Source organism: Ailuropoda melanoleuca, chromosome 3, assembly GCF_002007445.2.
Source record: "Ailuropoda melanoleuca isolate Jingjing chromosome 3, ASM200744v2, whole genome shotgun sequence".
NCBI lineage: Eukaryota > Metazoa > Chordata > Mammalia > Carnivora > Ursidae > Ailuropoda > Ailuropoda melanoleuca.
This window is the reverse complement of record NC_048220.1, coordinates 100,110,929-100,130,474: the sequence shown is the minus strand read 5'-3', so window position 1 is coordinate 100,130,474 and position 19,546 is coordinate 100,110,929. Positions and strand designations below refer to the sequence as shown.

Below are 19,546 nucleotides of genomic sequence, written 5' to 3'. Positions count from 1 at the left end.
TTCACCATCAGTCTTGACACTGCCTTCAACATTTTGAGGCACCTTGCTTCTTCCCACCATAGCACATCTTGTGTCTAAAGGACTCCATTCTATCACAACAACGCCATGAATAACCTTATTTTGCTGCCGGCCAAAGATCCCTTTCTTGTCTTTTGTGTGTGTGCCAGACTTTATGTTTGGGACTCTGGTTAGTAATCAACCATCCACCGCATCATTGTACTTGCAGCAGCAGAATTGCTACCATGGTGATGAATATTGCTGTCAAAAATATTGACTTTATCTGATAGGGTATATTGACTTGATGCCCCAATTGATATCTCCCTCAAGAGGAAGAGGTCTGTTGTTTTGAAATACGTAAGTATTTATGCATGAGTCTCTTGATGAGCTGTCAAGATAGAAAAGGAAATGGAGAGAAAGTGCCTGGCAGAGCACGTTGTAGTGTGCAAGTCCCCACCTCCATTTTACTTTGGAGGCATTTGTGTAAATCATGGGCCTGCTCAGCTAACATCGTGCATGGTGGACAAACAGGTTTATATTAAAGAAGCCCTTTGGGGTGTGGAAGTAGGAATGCACAGAACAAGACTAAGAGAAGGATAAAAGATAAAGCCATGGTCTACAGAATCATGTGATTAAGGCATCTGTATCTTCAATAATTCAATCTGTGGCATAGCTTGAATTTGGGACTCTGAGTCAAAAGCTTTGGAATGAGTCCCCTTTTATCTGTCTCCCATACCCCATAACCTCACACATTCCCAGGAGGCTTCTCCAAAGGCGCTATCAGGTCTTTGAGGACATGACTCTTTCTCTCCTTCTACTTGTACCCACTGCTTCAAGAGTCACTTCCAAGGACACCTTAATCCCCAGCATCTGTTGGTCTTTGCATATTGGAAATCACAAGGTGGGATTTTCCAGCCACCCACCAGAACGACTGAGAAGGACTTCCCCCTGATGCTCCCAAACCACCACTCCTTCCAGAGAGTACCTCGTTTCTCACCTCCCCCACTTTGCCACACAAATTTGTTCTACAGAGAAAGTCCCCAGGTTGTACTGGAAACCCAACTTCCATCCTAGCAGACACGACTGTCAGAGAGATTAAGCAAAGAATTGCAAAGCTGGGCGGATGACCTCCAGGCTTATACAAACACACCTGTTCTCAGAATCGTTTTTCTCAAAACCAACTTTTATCATCTGTTAACAGTTTAATGATTTCCATAGACCTGTGAAACTTATTTACAACTTCTTTTAAAATTGAAAAGGCAATGTTATTTTTCACAGCAGGCATTTTTAAAATTTATAATCTCATTCCTAATGTAGTATGACTTTTTATTTTTGGAATTATTTTCCACATGCATACATAATTTACACAGTTCATTTGTACACAACCTTTTAGATTATTCTATTATTTCTTAACAACATATCTATGGCTTTTATGTGTTCCTGAATTCTGAGTATTTATATCACTTAGAATTTTTATTTTATACTGACTGGAAGATATCTTTCAGACTTAAGTCTTTTGTCGTCTACCTCTCTTTGCATATATTAATAGGAAAATGTAAGTGAAATTTGTTAAGGTATTTCTAAGGTGGCAACTGCCACCTGGCTGACAACAATTTAAAAACCATCCTGATTTCAGGGATGTTAAAATAAAAAAAAGATTCCGTAATAAATTACCACGGACACAGTCCTTTGTTTGACAGAACAATCTCCACCCCGCTGAAGTTCTTTGTGCCTTCCAGATCTTCCTCTTGGCTTTCCACTTTATAGATATCTACAATTCTGAATGTTGTGTTACTGTTTTCTTGTTTTTCTCTACACTTTTAGTAAATATGTACCCCCAAATATGTTGTTTGATCTTGTTTTTGAACTGTTCTATAAATGGAACTATATCCTTTGTATTTTTCTATTGCTTCTATTATTCGATATTATGTGAGATTCATCCATGTTAACATGAATAGCTGCTGTTCATTTTCACTTTTACCTAATATGCATTGTAGTCATATATTACAATTTATCGACCCTCCTATTGGATGAACATTTGTGCTGTTTCCAGAGTTTTGCTATTACAAACTGTTTTACTGTAAACATTCTCCTAGTTGTCTCCTGGTGAGCATATGATAAAGTTTCTCCAAAGTATATACCTAGGAGGAAGAGTTGTTAATATTGGATCTGGAGTGGGCAAACCTTTTTTGTGAAGTGCCAGATAGTAAATATTTTAGACTTCGCAGGCCATAAGGTCTCTGTTGTAACTATTCAGATCTGCCATTTTAATGAGAGAGTAGCCATAGACAATCTACAGATGAATGGCTGTGGCTATGTTCCAATAAAACTTTGTTTACAAAACCAAGCAGTTGGCAAGATTTGGTTCTCTGGCTGCCAATTCATGATCTAGATGATAAACTCCTCATTCTGAATGTCTACAAATGCGGCTATACCCCCTTTACCTCCCAATTATCCCAAGAAGACATGAGTCCTGTCTTTAGTCTATGGACTGGATTGAAAGTCCATGTTCAGGGACCTTTGGGGAAGAGAAAGAAGGGCATGTGAACATGGTATTGGTGGTGCTTTCCAGCCTATACTCTGTGACTTGTAGCCATGGTCTTGGGGAAAACAAAGGCAGAAAGGGGTTGAGGCAAAGCATGGCACTCATACTGGCTCTGCTGGTCATGGGTGGGAGGTGAGGATTTGTTTGACTGGAGACTGGGGTCTCAGGCTGCAGCATGGATCACATGACAGGAGCCACTGTGAGGTCACTACCAGGCTAGGGGATATAGACATTCAAACGAGAAAGCATTTCTGTTGGAGTTGCATGGTTTCCTTTATTAGAGAAAGCTAGAATTGACTCTCTAGGGATTCTTCCCTGAGGCTGGGTCTCCACTGCAGCTTCCTGCCGGGTCTCCTATTCAAAGAGATTTACCTTCAATGATTATGGTCTCCATTGTCTCAGATGTCACGGTACCAGAGATCTCCAGATCTTTGCTGCCCGGGGCTTTCTCTAACTTGGCCTCTATGTTGCGCTTCTCTATTGACTTAGCCACGAAGTCTACCCCTCTATCCTGTGATGTGACCACTGTTTTTGAGCCAGGAATGACTTTCAAGTTCCTGAAGAAAGAGCCAATTTTACTGGATTTCTTACTTACAGCACCTGAACTGCTTGTAGATTTGATCTTCCCCAATTTGTGAGCTGTCCTTGACTCCTTTGCTGTGGGGCTGTGGCTGCCACTCTTGCGAGAGCTGTGTCCTCTGCTTCTTCCGTGGCTCTGCCCTTTTTCCTTTTTGTCATCTCTTTTGTCGTGGCCGGATATGGACCGGTGGGAGGATGATCTCCGGGTCGACTTGTCCCCTCCTGTCCTGTGGTGACTTTCCCCTGTCCTGTGGTGACGGGAACTTTTCCTAGTGGAAGTTCTGTCCTTCTTTTCTCTTCTTTCTTTCTTTCCCTTCCGGGTTTCAGCACCAGGCTGGGAGACCTTCTGGCTTCCATCCCGCTCACTCATGTAGCCTTCACTCTGCAAGGTGGAGACCAGGGGTCCTAGCACGGTGCATGTGGCTTTTTCTGCAGCAGGTGGGCCCGTCATCACTGCGCCTGCAAACACCACGCTCGTGCTGCTCCCTGGGGAGACACTGGCAGCCCCGGTCATGAGGGTGGAATCACCGACCGAGGACAGGCTTGCAGCACCCAACGCCACGTTCGTACCCTCTGAGGAGATATTGAGAGCACCTGCGAGGGCCTTGCTGGATCCACTTTCTCCTGAACATCTGCTGGTGGCTCCAGACAGGGCCGCGTTTACCTGGCCTGTACCTGTCGCCTTGCTTGCTGCTACGCTCAGCGCACCTGATGAAGAGCTCGTTCTCGCCCCAGCCATGGCCAAGCCCGTGGTAGCGCTCGTGGCCGCCCCCGCCATGCCCGCGGCTGCCCTGGCGGCTGCTCCTTCCGCGCTCCCGGCAGCCCTCGCGACTGCAGGGGAGCCTGGCATTCTGCGGTGGGCGTGGTGGAGTCCCTCTCCCCCCGCGTACGCGGAAGAGGTGGCTCGAGACACCTCACGGGGCTTGTGAAGCCTGAACTCATCCTGATCCCCTTCTCTATGGAGCTCTGTGGCCTGCGCCAGGGGGAGGAGAAATAGGTAAGAGATAGATGATAAAGTGAGACTAGAACTGTCCGGTCCTTTCTCAACGCGGCGCTGGAGCTGAGCAACTCAAGGGCTTCTAATGGGAACGACCTTTGAAATGATCAAATCTATGCTCCCACTCGATGCAAGGTCCCATCTATCGCACCCCTGTCAAATGGTCACTTGGTTTTTACTTAATGCCAGTGCCAGGGAAAGCACTGATACAATTCACCATCCTCATATACTTTTCTTTTACACACCTGTGTTTATATCTCTGCAGGACTGATTCCTAGAAGTAGGATGGCTGGGTCAAGGGATCCATACATTTTGCATTTTGGTGGCTGCAAAAATCGAGCATGTGCAGACACACATGGGTGGTCCTGATTTTGATCAGCACATGGTAGTCACAGGGATATGGAATGAGGGAAAGACTTCCTAATTGCTAACAATGTTCCATAGCTGCTGAGGCTCACTGGGTTTGGGTAAGTGTTCGAGAAGAGACTGGGCCATCAGGATGCCTAGATGGATGGAAGGAGTTACAACCCTGGGTATGAGACCAGAACAGCTGATACGTGAGGTCTCTCTGAAATTCAGCCTCGTGGAAAAATTGGGAGAAGCACTTGGAACCACGAGACAAAAGAAGCACTAGGGGTGTTAAGACCCCTAGTCGGGGCTCATTTGGCCCTGAGCCTATTCAAGTGGAATGCATTTCCCAGGTGAGCCTCAGAGAGCACCAGAGCTTCTGCAGGGCCAGCTTTGAGCTGCTCTCCCAAAGCACCCTGCCCCATGCTCTTGAGTCTCTGTCAATGCTTACCACTAGGCCCTTGTCATCCTCTAGGGTGGCTGCGTCCCCAGTTTGCAGGGTCGGGGTACTGCTGCAGCTATCCACTGGCGGTCTCAGGAGATAGACAAGTTTTTCCCAGTAGCAAAAGAGGTCTTCTCGTGCATCTGAAGAGGGACACAGCTGCAGGTAGAAAGTGCGGCCAGTGGCAAGCTTCAGGCGCAGCTGCTGTTTCTCGTGATCGTGAATGGAGATCTTGACAAACTTGAGGGGAAGCAGCCTGGTGAGCTCTAGGGTCTTTGCGGGCTTGCGACCTCTCCCCTTGGTGGTCCGGGCGTGTCTGGCATGCTCTTCGCAGATTTTTGTTGGTCGAGCCAGCAGCATGACATCAGGTAGGGGGAGGATAGGGCTGGTGGATGCAATGCCCACGGTCACCATTCGGACGCGGTTGTGTACATCGATCACCTCTCCTTTTTTGCTGATCTGGATAAAGTCACTTTCAAACATAGGTGCATATTTGAAAATGTCATACTCTCCTCCTTTGTACAGTTGTCGTTGCAGGTCCCCCATGGAGGTATTGAACACGCCCATTGAACGGTAGCTGTGGGCCGTGTAATAAGGTAACAAACACTCGCTGCTCATAGTTCTCTTCATTTGAGACAGCTCCACCAGCCACAAATCGAGTTCTTGAGAGAGAGAGGGAGTGAAGGCAACTGCCCATCTCCCTGCAGGGCTCTGCCTAAATCTCCTCTCACCACCTCATTTATCCTCCACAGTCCTTTGTGACCTGTCCCCATCACACACCCCTTTGTCCCAGCCTCCAACCAGCCACCCCCTGGGGGCAGGGTCACTAGTCTCCCCCCCCAAACTAACCAACACCTCCCCCAGGGGACAGGCAGACCCTGCCAGGGTGGAGGTGGGGGTAGGCTGCATCTTCTTTCAGTCAAGATGTTAGGATGTATTGTGTATGAAACCATTCTGCTTTTGTGAATATCTGGGTTGCTTCCAGTTTTGCTGTTGTTACACATATTCCTATAGTGATTATCTTCCTGCAAGTGTATGTTTCCATCTGCTAAATTATGTCCTGGGGATCCAATCCTGGAAGTGGACTGTGTGCTTGCTAAGGGCAGGGATCCTGTTGGGATTGCCGTTCTGCATGCCCTGGCGTAGACTGCAGTGCTGTAGGCCCTCAGGAGTTGCTGAGTAAATGGCCCAAAGGGGCTTCTGCTACCTGTTAGAACCAGAGCTCCATTTGTAGAGTGGTTTTCAGGGTATGGAGGCTTCTTTCACCCATTTTCTCATATGAAGGAGGTGAAACTTTAAAACCACAATTTTATGGTGATGAACTAAGGCTCAGGATTATCTTGGTCAGCATCAGAATGCAGAGCTGGATTCCATCCCAGGTCTTGTGACTCAGGTCAGGACTTTTTCTCTGCCTCAAGGCGCACGGCTTACCATTGGACTCTCATTCTGCACCAAATATGGAATTATTTGCGGTTAGCAATATGCGTGGGGACTTACTGGGAACCACAGGAATTCATACAGATCTTGAATCACCATAGGATTTCCCGCACTGGTGTGTCTGCTGCTTCACTCTTGATGTCTACCTGATAAACCGCTGACGTTTTGCTTCTTTGAAAAGCTCTTCAGAGAAATTATGGCAAAGACATCTTTCTGGAGGTTTTTTTTTTTTTTCACTTCGTACAGGTGATGAATCCAAATTCCCCCTCCACCAGTTAGAAGACTACTTGTAAAATAAAAATGTGCCCCCCCCAACTCAACAATTACCATGTGGAGGTCTTAAAATAAATTTCAACCCCAAAATGTTCTTTTTTAAAACTTTATTTATTTATTTATTTTAAGTAGGCCCCTTGCCCAACATGGAGCCCAACACGGGGCCTGAACTCATGACCCTGACATCAAGACCTGAGCTGAGATCAAGAGTTGGACGCCCAACTAACTGAGCCACCCAGGCACCCCCAAAATGTTCTTTTTTGTATCCTTAGCACCTACCACAGTACCAGAAACATTGTTGCCTTCCAATAAATACAAACTTTCTTATAGCCATTGAGATTAATTCTTCTATTTGTTTATTCCACACAACTGATTGAGCAAGTATGAATTTGGGGACCAGCTAGAAAATGGAATTGCAAAGATAAAGGTCGTACCTCTGAAGAGCTAAACATTTTTTTTCAAAGATGTTAAGTGTCTTCTCCAAAAAAAAAAAAAAAAAAAAAGAACAAAGTGACTTATGTTCTATTATAAGGAGACAGTCACCAAAAGTTAACACTCTCAGGTTTAAAAATAAGAAGTTAGGTTTTTCTATATTATAGTCAACCATATATGCCCATAAGTTTATTTCTGATGAATGATAAATAATGAGAGAAAACATAACCATATTTTTAAGAACTTATAAGCTAGGCATGTTACTAACCACTTCACATTCCTTTAAAAATTTAATCCTCACAGCAGCTCTATAAATTTAGGTACAACTACTATCTGTGTTTTTTAAAGGAGCAAATCAAGGCTGAGAGAAGTTAAACAACTTCTTCAAGGTCACAAGAGATGAAAAGCGCATGGAAGTCCCCACATGTGGCAGTGGTTAAACTATGCCAGACTGAGTCACACAAATAGAACACACATATATGAGTATTGTGCAGCATACATTCACCCATTTAATGACAATTCAGTGCCTACTTTGTGCCAGGCCCTGTTCTAGATGCTAAGAGTAAAGCAGTGGACAAACAGACAAATACCCTAGCTCTCACAGAACTTGTATACAGACAATAAATGAGTAAAATATTTGGTGCCCCCTGATGATAACTGCTACGGAGAAAGATAAAGTAGGCAAACTGAATGGGAGTCTGCGTGAACAGGGAGCTAGAGGTGGTGGTCAAGAAGAGCTCAGTGAGAAACAATATGTGAGCAAAGACCTAAAGGAGGTCGAGGAGGAAGCTGTGCAGACACCTGGGGGTGTAGCCTCGCAGTCAGAGGGAATGGGAAGAGCCAAGATTCTGAGGTAGGAGAATGGCTGGTGTGTTAGTGGAACACCAAGGGGTCTATGGTGATGGTGACAAGACTGGAACGAAAGAAAATGGTTGGAGATGAGGCCAAGAGGCAACTGTGGTGACAGTGGGGAAGCAGATGGTGTGGGACAAACCTTGTAGAACTGTGAGGTCTTTGGCTTTGCTCTAAAGGGGAGATGATTGGACTGACGTAGACAGAGGATCATTCTAGCCACCATGTTGAAAAGAGATTGTAGAGGTGCAGGGGGACAGAAGTGGAGATTAGGTGGCTTCTGCAAGAGATGATGATGGCTAAGACGAGTGTGGTAGCAGCATAAGAAGTGAGAAATGATCAGTTGCTACACCTGTTTTGATTAAGGCAACTATTATACATACTGATGTTGAACAATTTTCAATAGATGTTAGTAAGTGAAAAAAAGCAAGTTGCAAAATAGCATGTATGGTATGCCATATATTTTCAAATCAAAACTCTTAAAACGTGTGCGTGTTTATGTGTGTGTATGTATGTGTGCAAAGATGTGCAAGAAACTGGCAACAAACAGGAGCAACCTTAGGGCAACTTGTTGGCTGAGGGAAATGGTGAGATGGAGACTTTGCTCTCCAGGGCATTCTCTTTTATACATTTCAGATTTTGTTTTGTTGCGTATACTACTTACATAATAATAGATGATATTTTAAGATTTATAGACTTATAAAAATGTTATGTCAGTAAAGCTCTATTCTTAGAATATTATTGATTCAGGTTTTGATATAGAAAAGAAGTAAATAGCTTCATTCGAAGGTAACTCTCTTTAGTACAAAACTTCAGAAACTGAGAACCAAAATATAAAATATCATTCCAAATTTATTTTCTGATTTCTCTTTAAGACCTTTCAAAAATTTATTCTCTCCTCCCAACCTTTAAACGTCTGACACATCCCCTATCAATAAAATGGAGATGAATAAGTCAGGATATATTTACTGACTGGTTATTCCATTGCCCATTATTGTGCTAAGAGCATTCAGGTTTTCAAAATGTAAGTCTCAAAAAATTTTTTAAAAATGACTTTCATACAACTATAGAATGAAAACATCTTGAAGATTTAATTAATCCATCAATGCGGGAACCAGCAGGATGGTAAAGCTGCTTCCAAGGAGAATCAAGGAATAGTCATTGGCACTGGAAAAAGAATGTTAGGTGAACATTGCCAGGTTAGTTACTAAACTGGTTAAATCTCTACAGGGCAATAAAATCTTAACCTTTGGGGTTATCTTTTTTTTACAAGGCAGAAATCATTTGCATCTCTTCTAAACAAAAATCTGTAAGTTATTACAGAACTTCACAGACTCTGAGACTTGAATCAATAGTCAATAGCCTTCTTAGGGACTGAAAATGTCCTCAAATAATTACATTGTGATGGTTACAAACTCTGAATATACCAAAAACCACTGAACGGTACAGTTTCAATAGGTGGATTTTATGGTATGTGAAATGTATCTCAATAAAGCTGCTAAAAATAATAGATAGCAATACTTCAGTCATAACTTATTGATCCAATTCCATTGTCTTACTTCCTTCTCTTAGACAATTAAATAATCCTTGGGCTGGCTTGTTAAGGAATGCTTTAATATGGCACTGAAAGTACATGTTGCCTGCTTTTCAGTTTTTTTACTTACAAGTTTTGGGTAATTTTTATTTTTTATTTTTTACTTCTTAGTTTTTTAAGATTTTATTTGGGAGAGAGAGCAAAAGCTAGGGGGAGGGGCAGAGGGAGAGGAACAAGCAGGCTCCCGGCTGAGCAGGGAGCCGGACAACAACAATGTGGGGTTCCATCCCAGAACCCCAAGATCATGACCTGAGCAGAAGGCAGATGCTTAACAGACTGAGCCACCCAGGCGCCCAGTGGGTAATTTTTCTTAACAAAGAAGATAGTGAAGCATGTGTAAGCCACAACCTTAATTTCAGAAAGCTCACTATCCAGGAGAACACAGGGTAGAAACAGAGAACAAAACAGGAAGGCAATTAAATATATGCTAGGGTAATAGTGAATGAGTTGAATGAATGGTGAGTCTAGTAACACCCATCCCGATATTAAAATCAACAGTAATTGTTTTGTATGAAAGACTGCTGAGGTGCCTGGGTGGCTTGGATGGTTGGGCATCTGCCTTTGACTCAGGTCATGTCTCCAGGTCCTGGGATGGAGCCCAGGTCGGGCTCCCAGCTCAGTGGGGAGTCTGCTTCTCGCTCTCCCTCCCCCCCGCCCCGCCCCCACACACTTGTGCTCTCTCTCTTAAATGAATAAATGAAATCTTTAAAAAAAAAACCTGCCAAAGCCACAATTCTAAGCATAATTTTCCATAAATTTTTAATTGGCCTAAGATTAAAGAGACGTGCAAAGTGAAAACACTGTATATGATATACTGAGTATATGTCGACCTGCAAGATTATAGGTGGTTGAAGTCTGCATGTTTATCATGAGAAGAGGTTTCAAGTCAATAACTTTTGTCCCCCGTGTATTATTTTGAAAACTAAGGCAAGCAGACAGCTATATATAGCCTTTTTAATGAATATGCCACCCAAGAGGGCATTGTGAGCTAGGGCAGGATGTGAGGGTGGGGAGATTTCCATACAGTACACAATATGTATCTGCTGGGTAAATCCCCTGGCCTAAAATACAATCTACAGTACTTTTATGTCAATGCTGCTAAGCATGGTGGCGTGGGATGAGCTGTGGTTAGCCTTAGGCACCTAGGACTTCAGGAAGCCAACCTGATTTCTGTTTCACCTCTGGCTGTCAGAAAAAGACTGCAGTCACCTTGACTCTTCCCCTGAGGGCCAGTATGCAAATCAGTTTGCTTCTGCATTGGGTTACAAAGAAAATGAGCTGGTAAGCATAAAAGAAGCCAGACAGGTGATCTAAATAATTTTATTTCTCAGCACTATGATCCAACTCACATCACCCTCTCTTCCCCTTCTACCTTCTTTTGACTTCTTTCTTCTGTCCTACACCGCCATATGTAGCCCCACGCTGAGCCAAAATTCTGCCCTCATTTTGTCTTAAGACTGTTTCCTTCTCAGCTTCCAATTTTGCTGTTTAGAAGCCCAGAGATGTCCTACCTCGGCTTATATACTTATTTCTTTGATGTTGTACTAAAGAAGCTTGTCATTAAATATACACACAAATGCTAAAACAGTTAACAGTAAAGATAAAAACAAAGATTAGAAACTGTATGCAGGTAGAGGGAGGTCGCTGATTCAGGAGCTGGGATAAGATGATTATTACAATTAAATATTAAACTTAACTCTGAAAAGTACTGGAGGAATGTACAATCAGTGTTAGCATTGATTATCTCTGAGGGGTGACACTAGAAGTAATTATTAATTTTGTCTATATTTGCTGGTTTGCCTTTTCCAGCAAGGATGCATTTCACTGTTATAACCAGAAATATGTATGTATTTTAGAAAATTAGCTCTAAGTTTCCTGGCCACCTGTTGTTACTGTCTTCTGCTAATTAAACCAAAGATTTACAACAAAGGGCATAGTTTTCTTTTATTTTAAATTGGAAAATAGAAAAGAATTCTCCCATATCATTTTTTTAATCATATAAATTAAAAAGTGAAATATCTTTCTACCCTTTCAATTCCATTTGCTGGAAGTTTGATATGTGAATTCCCTGACATTGCCCTGTATACACACACACACACACACACACACACACACACACACTAATATAAACACAAAATGTTTTTAGGTAAAAACAGGATTATGTCATACCTACTGGTCTGCACATTTCCTATCTTAAATATATCTAGTACTTTCTAAGAGTGATACATTATAGATTAACTTTATTCATTTTCATGATCTTAGAGCGTCCTGTCAAACGGATACACCATAGATTATTTAACAAGTTTATCAGTGATGCACATATAGACCATTTCTGTTACAAATGACACTGCAGGGAACACTTTGTGCATATATATCTATGTGCTCTTGCTTTTTTTTTTTTTTCTGTAAGGTTGATAGTTCTAGAAGGAATAAAGTTTTGTGAGGTTTTGTTTTGTTTTGTTTTTATAATAATATTTTTTTATTATATTATGTTAGTCACCATAATCTTTGGGGTAAATACCCAGTAGTGCAATTGCTGGATCATAGGGTAGCTCAATTTTTAATTTTTTAAGGGTTTTTAAAACATTTTTCAGAAGAGGCCATGTAATTACCGAAATATTCTGGGTATCATTTTTATACAGATATAAATAAACCTGATCAAGTTCAGATGAGAACCACAAGGAAAAGAGAGAGCTTCGAAGCCACATCCTAAGAGGACCATTAAAGGATCTCTGGCCTGGACACTGGAAGGCTCTGGGGTTACATAAGAAGCATCTTTGCTTTTCTGAATGGTTATTCCCTAGACCAGGGAAGAGGACAAGAATTGTGGGACCTCAAATGATAAAGCAACAAAGATGGACCTTCGGTTAGTGTAAAGGCAGATCCTTTATTGAGGAGTTGGCATCCGTTCCACTTTCTCTGGTGGCAACAATCTGGTGTTCCACCCCCCATCTATACTCTTGGCCCATATGGGTGGGTAGGGCTCACTGTACCCCACCCCCAAATCCAGGAGAGAGTACACCTAGAAATAGGCAACAGAACATTCTACTGCCTTGGCTGTGATGCTGGTGGTGCATGTGATCAGGCCGCCCAAGCCAGGTGGATGACCCACAGTTCTGAGGGGTTTGCTGGAACTGTTAGGGAAAAGAATCCAGTTCCAGCGGTAACATGCCAGCCTATAACTCCCAGCATCCATTGCGCTGCTGTGAAGGAAAGTCAGCCTCAGCATGAAGTCAACACCAAACAAAGAAATGAAAGCGAACATTTCTGATGTCTGGATCCGGCAGTGCTGGACTGAATTGTTTGGTTTTTTTCTTTGCTATAGGAAGTTAAATGAGGTTCTCTAACTCAGTTTCAGTCGAGGCCGCAAAGGCCTATAATGCTATATTTAAGGGAATCAAGTACCTTCCTATCCTAAAATAGGATACTATGTCATCTGTGACACAGTACCAAGCAAAACAGGTTCTGCCAGGAATAGTGTTTGCCCACCTCCAGCCCTCAGAAGACAAGGGCTTGAAAAGTCAAGAGAAAGACTTTGGTGCACTACGTACTTCCTCTCACAGCCCCCCCCCCATTGGGGAAGGAGAGTGGATGCTTGCATTCATCAGAAGCCTAGTGACAGGGACGTGAAGGGACTACTCAGTGAAATTGACACAAGTCTCATAGAGTTTAGGAGACATAAGGACTGGTGTCTAAATCCCACTTGGAGAAATGTCCTGGTGAAAGTTTGTGGAAGAGCTGCTTATTTGGTGCCAAGAGGGAGGAGGGGCTGTGCGTGGGGCAAATGGCACATCCCTCAATTGCAGGGCAAGGATCCCTGGGGCTTGCAGTAGAGCCATAAAAGGAATAAATGGCATGCAGTTCATTTTCAAGGAAAATTCACCCAAGAGGGCAGCCCAAATGGGGAAAGGGATCCCAACAGAGTTGGACAGAGCAGGAGGCACATTGAAGATGTGGCAGCAGATATCCAAGCGCTGAGGGTTGGGCTCATTGGCCAGTCCAAGTGGCATCTCCCACATCAAGAGAGCTGCAGTCAGAGCCCTCTGAAAATAATGACAACAACAAAACACATGAAAAAACTTTCCTGTGGAAGAAAAGCAACAATTGTGTATCCACCACATGCAGAGGGCATCGACCCCAGATTACAATGGTAGCCTCATTGATGCTGTACCTTTTTCCCTTCTCCCCACTCAGCCTGAGCCTGAATGGGTGGGTCAGGAGCCAGGCTAATGGGAGGAGAAAGAGGAGGAGTTAGGACACGGTGGAAAAGTCAACATGCTTCTAAGTCTGAAGCAGGCTCATGCTTAGGTTGAGGAAAAGTATTGAATTGAATACATGTTTGGACTTTTGATTATTATGCTGATCTGGACTGGCCTTGTTTTCTCTTTTTTTAACTTTTCATGATGGAAATTTTCAAACATACAGTAACATAAGGAGAATAGAATAAAGAACCCCCATCTACCCAACACCTAGTTCCAGTAATTGTCAACTCATGGACAAACATTTTTCATCTCTTCCCCTGCTATTTCTCCTCCTTCCCTGAGTTAAAACAAAGCTTATCTTGAGCATTTTATTATTTTATAAATAATTATTTTAGTATGTTTCTGTGCAAAATAAGGACCCTTTTAACATAACAGGGCCATTATCACACCTTAAAAATTAATAATCATCAAATATGCAGTCAATGTTCAGATTTCCCAGTGGTCTCATAATGACTTTGTATGATTGGTTTGTTTAAATCTAAATCCAAACAAAACCATCACATGCTTGATATGCCTCTTAAAGTCTTTTAATCTCCAGGTTCTTTCCCTGACTTTGTTGTAGACACAGGGTCACTTGTGTTCAGTGTTTTGTGTATCTGGACTTGTCCAATTGCAGCTCTCTGTGTCTTTTGTTGTGTTCCTTTATCTCCTATATTTCCCGCAAGCTTGGATTTAGATCTAGAGGTTTGATGAGATTGAGGTCTGATTTTTTTTTTTTTTTTTGGTAAGACTTCTGCGTAGGTGGTTTTGTGTACTTCCTATTGCATCGCGTCAGGAAACATAATATGTCTAGTTGTCTCTCTCTTTCTGTGATGTTAAGATTCATCAGTACGTGACAGTGTTATCAAGCTAATGTATAAACTATAAATTTTCCTGTTGGTTTTTCACATAATGATTTTAGCAGCCACTGATGATTGTTGCCTAAATCCGTTGTGTCTTTGGGATTGTGAGATGGCAGTGTTCTATCACTCCCTCTTCATGTATTGTTAATATTCTTCTCCAATGAAAGACTTTCCCTTATTAAATATTGAATACTAAACTGAGATATAGTTCTTCAAGAAAGACAGGAGACATGTTTTATTCTTTCCCTTTGTTTTCTGGTTTTCATAATAATAAATTGGTTCTCCAGCATCCTCCAAAAGTGATCAAAAGATTGAGATTTTTTTTTTTTTAAGCATCATATGAACTCATTATTTTAACATTTGGCTGTTCTTCAATTCATTGTGTTTAGTGTTCTTTTTGATGCCCAAATCGTTCCATCTTTGACAAGTGGGAGCTTTTTGAATTTAGCTCCTGTGAATTGGAATTTTTAAAACCAAAACAAAGGGGACACCTGGATGGCTCAGGCGGTTGAGCATCCAGCTCTTGGTTTAGGCTCAGGTCGTGATCTCGGGGTCCTGGGGTTGAGCCCTGCATCAGGCTCTGCACTCAGCACTCAGCATATCTGTTTGGGATTCTCTCTCACCCTCTGCCCTTCCCCCTGCTCGCACACACTCTTTCACACTCTCGAATAAATAAATAAATAAAATCTTAAAACATAACAGAACAAAAGGATTATATATTTTTATGAATGTTTTCTGAAAGCTATGAGAAAATATTGGGCCTCTTAAGGTGACATTTAGGTGAGGACAAAGACAAATCCCAGTGAGTGGGCTTGAAGGTATTATGAGAAAGAGAATAAAATAACTTATGATTGCACTTCATGAAGACTTGGCAAATGAAAGGCACCTGTTACAACAGTTACTGATGATATTTTGCTTTCCCGGATGAGAACACTTTGTGAAGTCTGTAAATCTTTCAAGCTGAACCGAATAGGTATAAATCTACCCTTCTCAAAGGAGTTTACAGTCTGTTTTGAAAGATAGCACTATATTAGTTAACACTAGGTTTGGTGTTAGTGACAGAACTTCAAAATAACAGAGACTTAGAAAATGTAGTTTTATTTCTTTTTATGTTAAAAAAGAAAAGGGCGATTCCACGCTGGCGAGATCCAAGTTATTAGGACCTATGGCTCTTTCTACCTTACCCTCTGTTGTCCTCAACGTGCAATTTTCACTTCATGATATGAAGTAGGTGCTCCAGCTCCAACCATCATATCCACATTCTAGTCAGTAGGAAGTAAGAAAAAGAGAAGGAAAAGAGTATGATGACTGCCATTAAGGACATCCCCTGGAAGTTGCCATCATCACATCTGCTATGTTCCGTTGGCTAAAAAATAGTCTTGTGCCGAAAACTTTATTCTGGAAGCCATATGCCCAGATAACCTTTAGGAAGTCAGTTATCCAGAAAGAAGGGGGGAGAGTAGGTGTTTGGAGAAAGCAGCATTCCTTGCCTCAAGCCCATCTTCAGAGAGAAAAAAGATACTACATCTTTTGGGCAGTGTATTTCCACACATGTCTTAAAACCTCAGAATGTGGGAGAAGGAATCATTTAAAGTATCTCCCTTCCTCACATTCTTGAGTGTCTTGACTATGCTGGAGCATCCAATATATGAAACAAAATTAAGCTGTAGTCTGGTAATTTACATTCAAAACAAACTTTTAGATGATTACACTCCTGTCCAGCAATAACGATTGTTTTGTTTCATTATTTGTCCCTGTCCCGTATATACCATCTCTGCTTCCACTGAGATTTCTTCTTATTTACTTCATGCCAGAAGTAAGACTCACACATATTTTACTTCAACCATGTGCTACTTCTAAGGCAAGGTGTGTGAGTAGCACCCACCATTCAGAGTTTATGGGATTCAGTCCTCAACAGGATGCTACAAGGAGACTAATGATCAGAGAGAATAAGTAGCTTACTCAAAGAGAACTAACTTAGTAAATAACAGAAATGGGACTCCAACACAGGTTTCTTTGTCTCAAAGCTCAAACGTGCTTTGTTTTTTATACCGTCCATACTTGTTTTCTGCTCTTCCACTAAGTTTTTGGATAGGAAAGTAATCATCTATTTGTAACTCCTATAGGCTTTCATTTAAACTTTAAAAACCAATAAACTTCAATGTATTTCTCTTAAGTGTTTTATGGTCATTGTCTCTTTTAACTGTCTAACCCAGTTTGGTGATTATTCATTCAGCACATTTTTTTTAACATCCTTTACACACACCAGGCATTGTGATTGTTGCTGAGTATATAACAGTGAGCAAAACCACACGTAGTCCTTACCATCATGGGGCTTCTAGAATAGTGGGGAAGAGAAACACTAATGCAAAAATCACCCTCCCTATGTGCAATGACAACTGTCATAATGGGTAAAAAAGAGAAATGTATAAGGGATCATCTGCGTATAATTGGCAAATTTGACTTAGAAAGCCAGGAAGGCTTCCTCAAGGAAGTGACATGCAGGCTGAGACTTGCAGTATGATTTAGAGTTAAAACAGGCAAAGCAGGGGAGAGAAGCCGTTTTCAGGCAAAGCGAGCAGATGTTCAAAGTGGTGTAAGGGGCATGCATGGGGGCTGGAGTGAGAATGGGTGAGCAAGCTGTGAAATGAGACTGGCAAGGAAACTAGAGAGCAGCCCTACAGTGACTTGTATAGGGGCACAGCTATCCCCTTTCACAGATGAAAAACCTGAGGCTCAGAGCTCTTGAGTAATTTGCCTAGAGACTCACAGCTAGTTACGTGTTGGAGCCAGAACTCAAACTGTGGTAGATAGAGGAATGAATCTGGTAAAGATGTCGGTGCCCAACCCCTGGAACCTGTGAATGTGTTAGGTTACATGACAAAGGGGAATTAAGGTAGAAGATGGGATTATGGTTGCAATAAACTGGCCTTAAAATAGAGTGATTATTTTAGATTATCTCGTTAGGCCCAGGATAAGCTCAAGCGTCCTTGAATTTGGAAGAGGGAGACAGAAGAACTTACAGTTGTATCAGGTGAGGGACCTTGACCAGTTGTGGTTGGCTTTGAAGATGGAGGAAGGGAACCACGAGCCAAGGAATACACGTGGTCGGAGAAGCTGAAAGAGCAAGGAAACAGATGCTACCCTAAGGAGCCTCCAGGAAGGATCAAGAGCCTGCAGAAACCTGGATTTTAGCTCAATGAGACCCATTTTGGACTTCTGAACTACAGAATTATAAGATAATAAATTGTGAGCCACTGAATTTGTGATGATTTGTTACAGCAGCAAGAGGAAACTAATACACAAGCTATACCCATTGGTTTCAGAGCCTGCGTTCCCACCCCTTGTGCAACATGCCTTAACTGTCAGCCAGGCTAAACCAAGGACTGTAAAGATTAAACTCTAATGCTTCCTATCATTTTGAGTCTAAGATTCTTCAAATATCATTTCCAAACCATACAGCAAAAGGCATGTATAGTTTTTACATATGCCTCTTAGTTTTGTGAATTTCGAAAGGATGTGGTTATAGCCTTTGACATCAGAGGAGAAGCTCCACATTGTTGACTGAACACTGATCTAAAGATAACACTGGAGGCAAGAGGCCTTTTAACAGCCCTCTGAAAATCAACTGCCTCGCCAACACCTTCCTCGTGCTGAAGCTGTTTCCACTGGTGGTGCCCCGGGGTGAGGCCCAAGGTGCATCACATCCCAAGAACTGGATCATGAACAACTTTATCCTCCTGGAAGAACAGCTCATCAAGAAATCACAACAGAAGAGAAGAACTTCTCCCTCAAACTTCAAAGTCCGCTTCTTTGTTTTAACCAAAACCAGCCTGGCGTACTTTGAGAACCGTCATGGGGTATGTGAGCACTTTGTCTTGTCTTTTTTTTTAAACAGTATTTTTTCTTTAGAGTGGGCTGAATTATGAAGACATACGTAGAATAAAATAAAGCCAAAGGGGGCACAGACATGTTTGTTATAACAGCCTAAAAAGCACAGTAAGAGTCATCAGAAGAGAATGTGGAAAAACATTCAGAGATGGGACGGTTGTATTAGGTGATTTTAGTTGTAAAATTTGGAAAAGAATAAGTTAATATTCATTAGTGTTTTTTCCCTGCAAGTTTAAGTTTAATTTTAAAATTATAATATTTTATGTGGCAAATGTTATGATTGTATAGAATCTGAACTTCATCTGAAATATACTAGATTTTATGGGACATGATTAATAAAATATTAGCATTTAATGGGACCTAAGGGATGACCTAGCCCAGTTTCCTTAATTTATAGTGGAGGGAAATGATACTTGGAATGGTTAAGTGATAAGATCAGTGTCAACGTTTTTATTAATTTAATTCTATTGGTCACAATGGTCATTACTCACTTAATATCTTGGAATAATATTCCCTGGGCATTTAATTATCTAAAATTTGCAAGGTCCAATGGTAAACCTCTTTATCCCTTGGAAAACTTAGCAGGAGACAGGGGCTGTCACAGTGTTATGCCGTATAGACCAGTGCTTCTTATCCAGAAGATTACACCTGCTTAGCCACGTCAGTCTTTTTATATATCTAGAGATATTCTTGTATTCCACAACAGCAATGATATTGTTACAATTGTTCATGTTGCTGTTGTTATCACTGATAACTCTGCTCCTCTCTAGGTGACTGAGCCTGGGCAAATGTCTCTACCTTTTGCATCAGATTCTTTCTTTCCAACATGAAAGGTCTGGAAATACTACCTAAGACATTCCTTTCTTCTTTAAAAATTCTAGCTCCTGTTGAGCCCTTCTCAGCAAATTTTCAAAGCATGTGTGTAACTCCTTACTATATCATTGTATTATTTTTTCCAACATTAGGAAGGGAAGGCAGGGGTTTTCACTCATATTTTACTGAAGGGGAAATAACACTAGGTGCTTGGTGGTCACTTAGAGACAAAGGCATCCCCA

The 19,546-nt window shown here is 41.9% G+C and overlaps 2 protein-coding genes across 2 annotated transcripts in view; one reads left to right on the top strand and one right to left on the bottom strand.

Moving 5' to 3' along the window:
- Window positions 1–2,900: 2,900 nt before the first annotated feature.
- On the bottom strand, window positions 2,901–5,526 carry FAM71B (family with sequence similarity 71 member B). The gene is made up of 2 exons (XM_002912499.3): window positions 4,918–5,526; window positions 2,901–4,094 (listed from the first exon to the last, which is right to left on the bottom strand). The coding sequence occupies exons 1-2, from the start codon at window positions 5,524–5,526 to the stop codon at window positions 2,901–2,903; spliced, it is 1,803 nt and encodes a 600-aa protein (XP_002912545.3).
- A 12,796-nt stretch (window positions 5,527–18,322) lies between these two features.
- ITK (IL2 inducible T cell kinase) overlaps window positions 18,323–19,546 on the top strand; it is a 60,304-nt gene continuing 59,080 nt past the window's right edge. The window contains exon 1 of the mRNA XM_002912500.4: window positions 18,323–18,460. Coding sequence (XP_002912546.1) covers window positions 18,323–18,460 — 138 coding nt within the window. The remainder of the gene's footprint in view (window positions 18,461–19,546) is intronic.

Bases quoted from the DNA above. Each gene is read 5' to 3' on its own strand.
- FAM71B (XM_002912499.3), bottom strand. From the start codon at position 5,526: ATGAGCAGCGAGTGTTTGTTACCTTATTACACGGCCCACAGCTACCGT. The intron at 4,095-4,917 runs GTAAGCATTGAC...CCCCTGGCGCAG, and splicing joins AGGATGACAAGGGCCTAGTG to GCCACAGAGCTCCATAGAGA.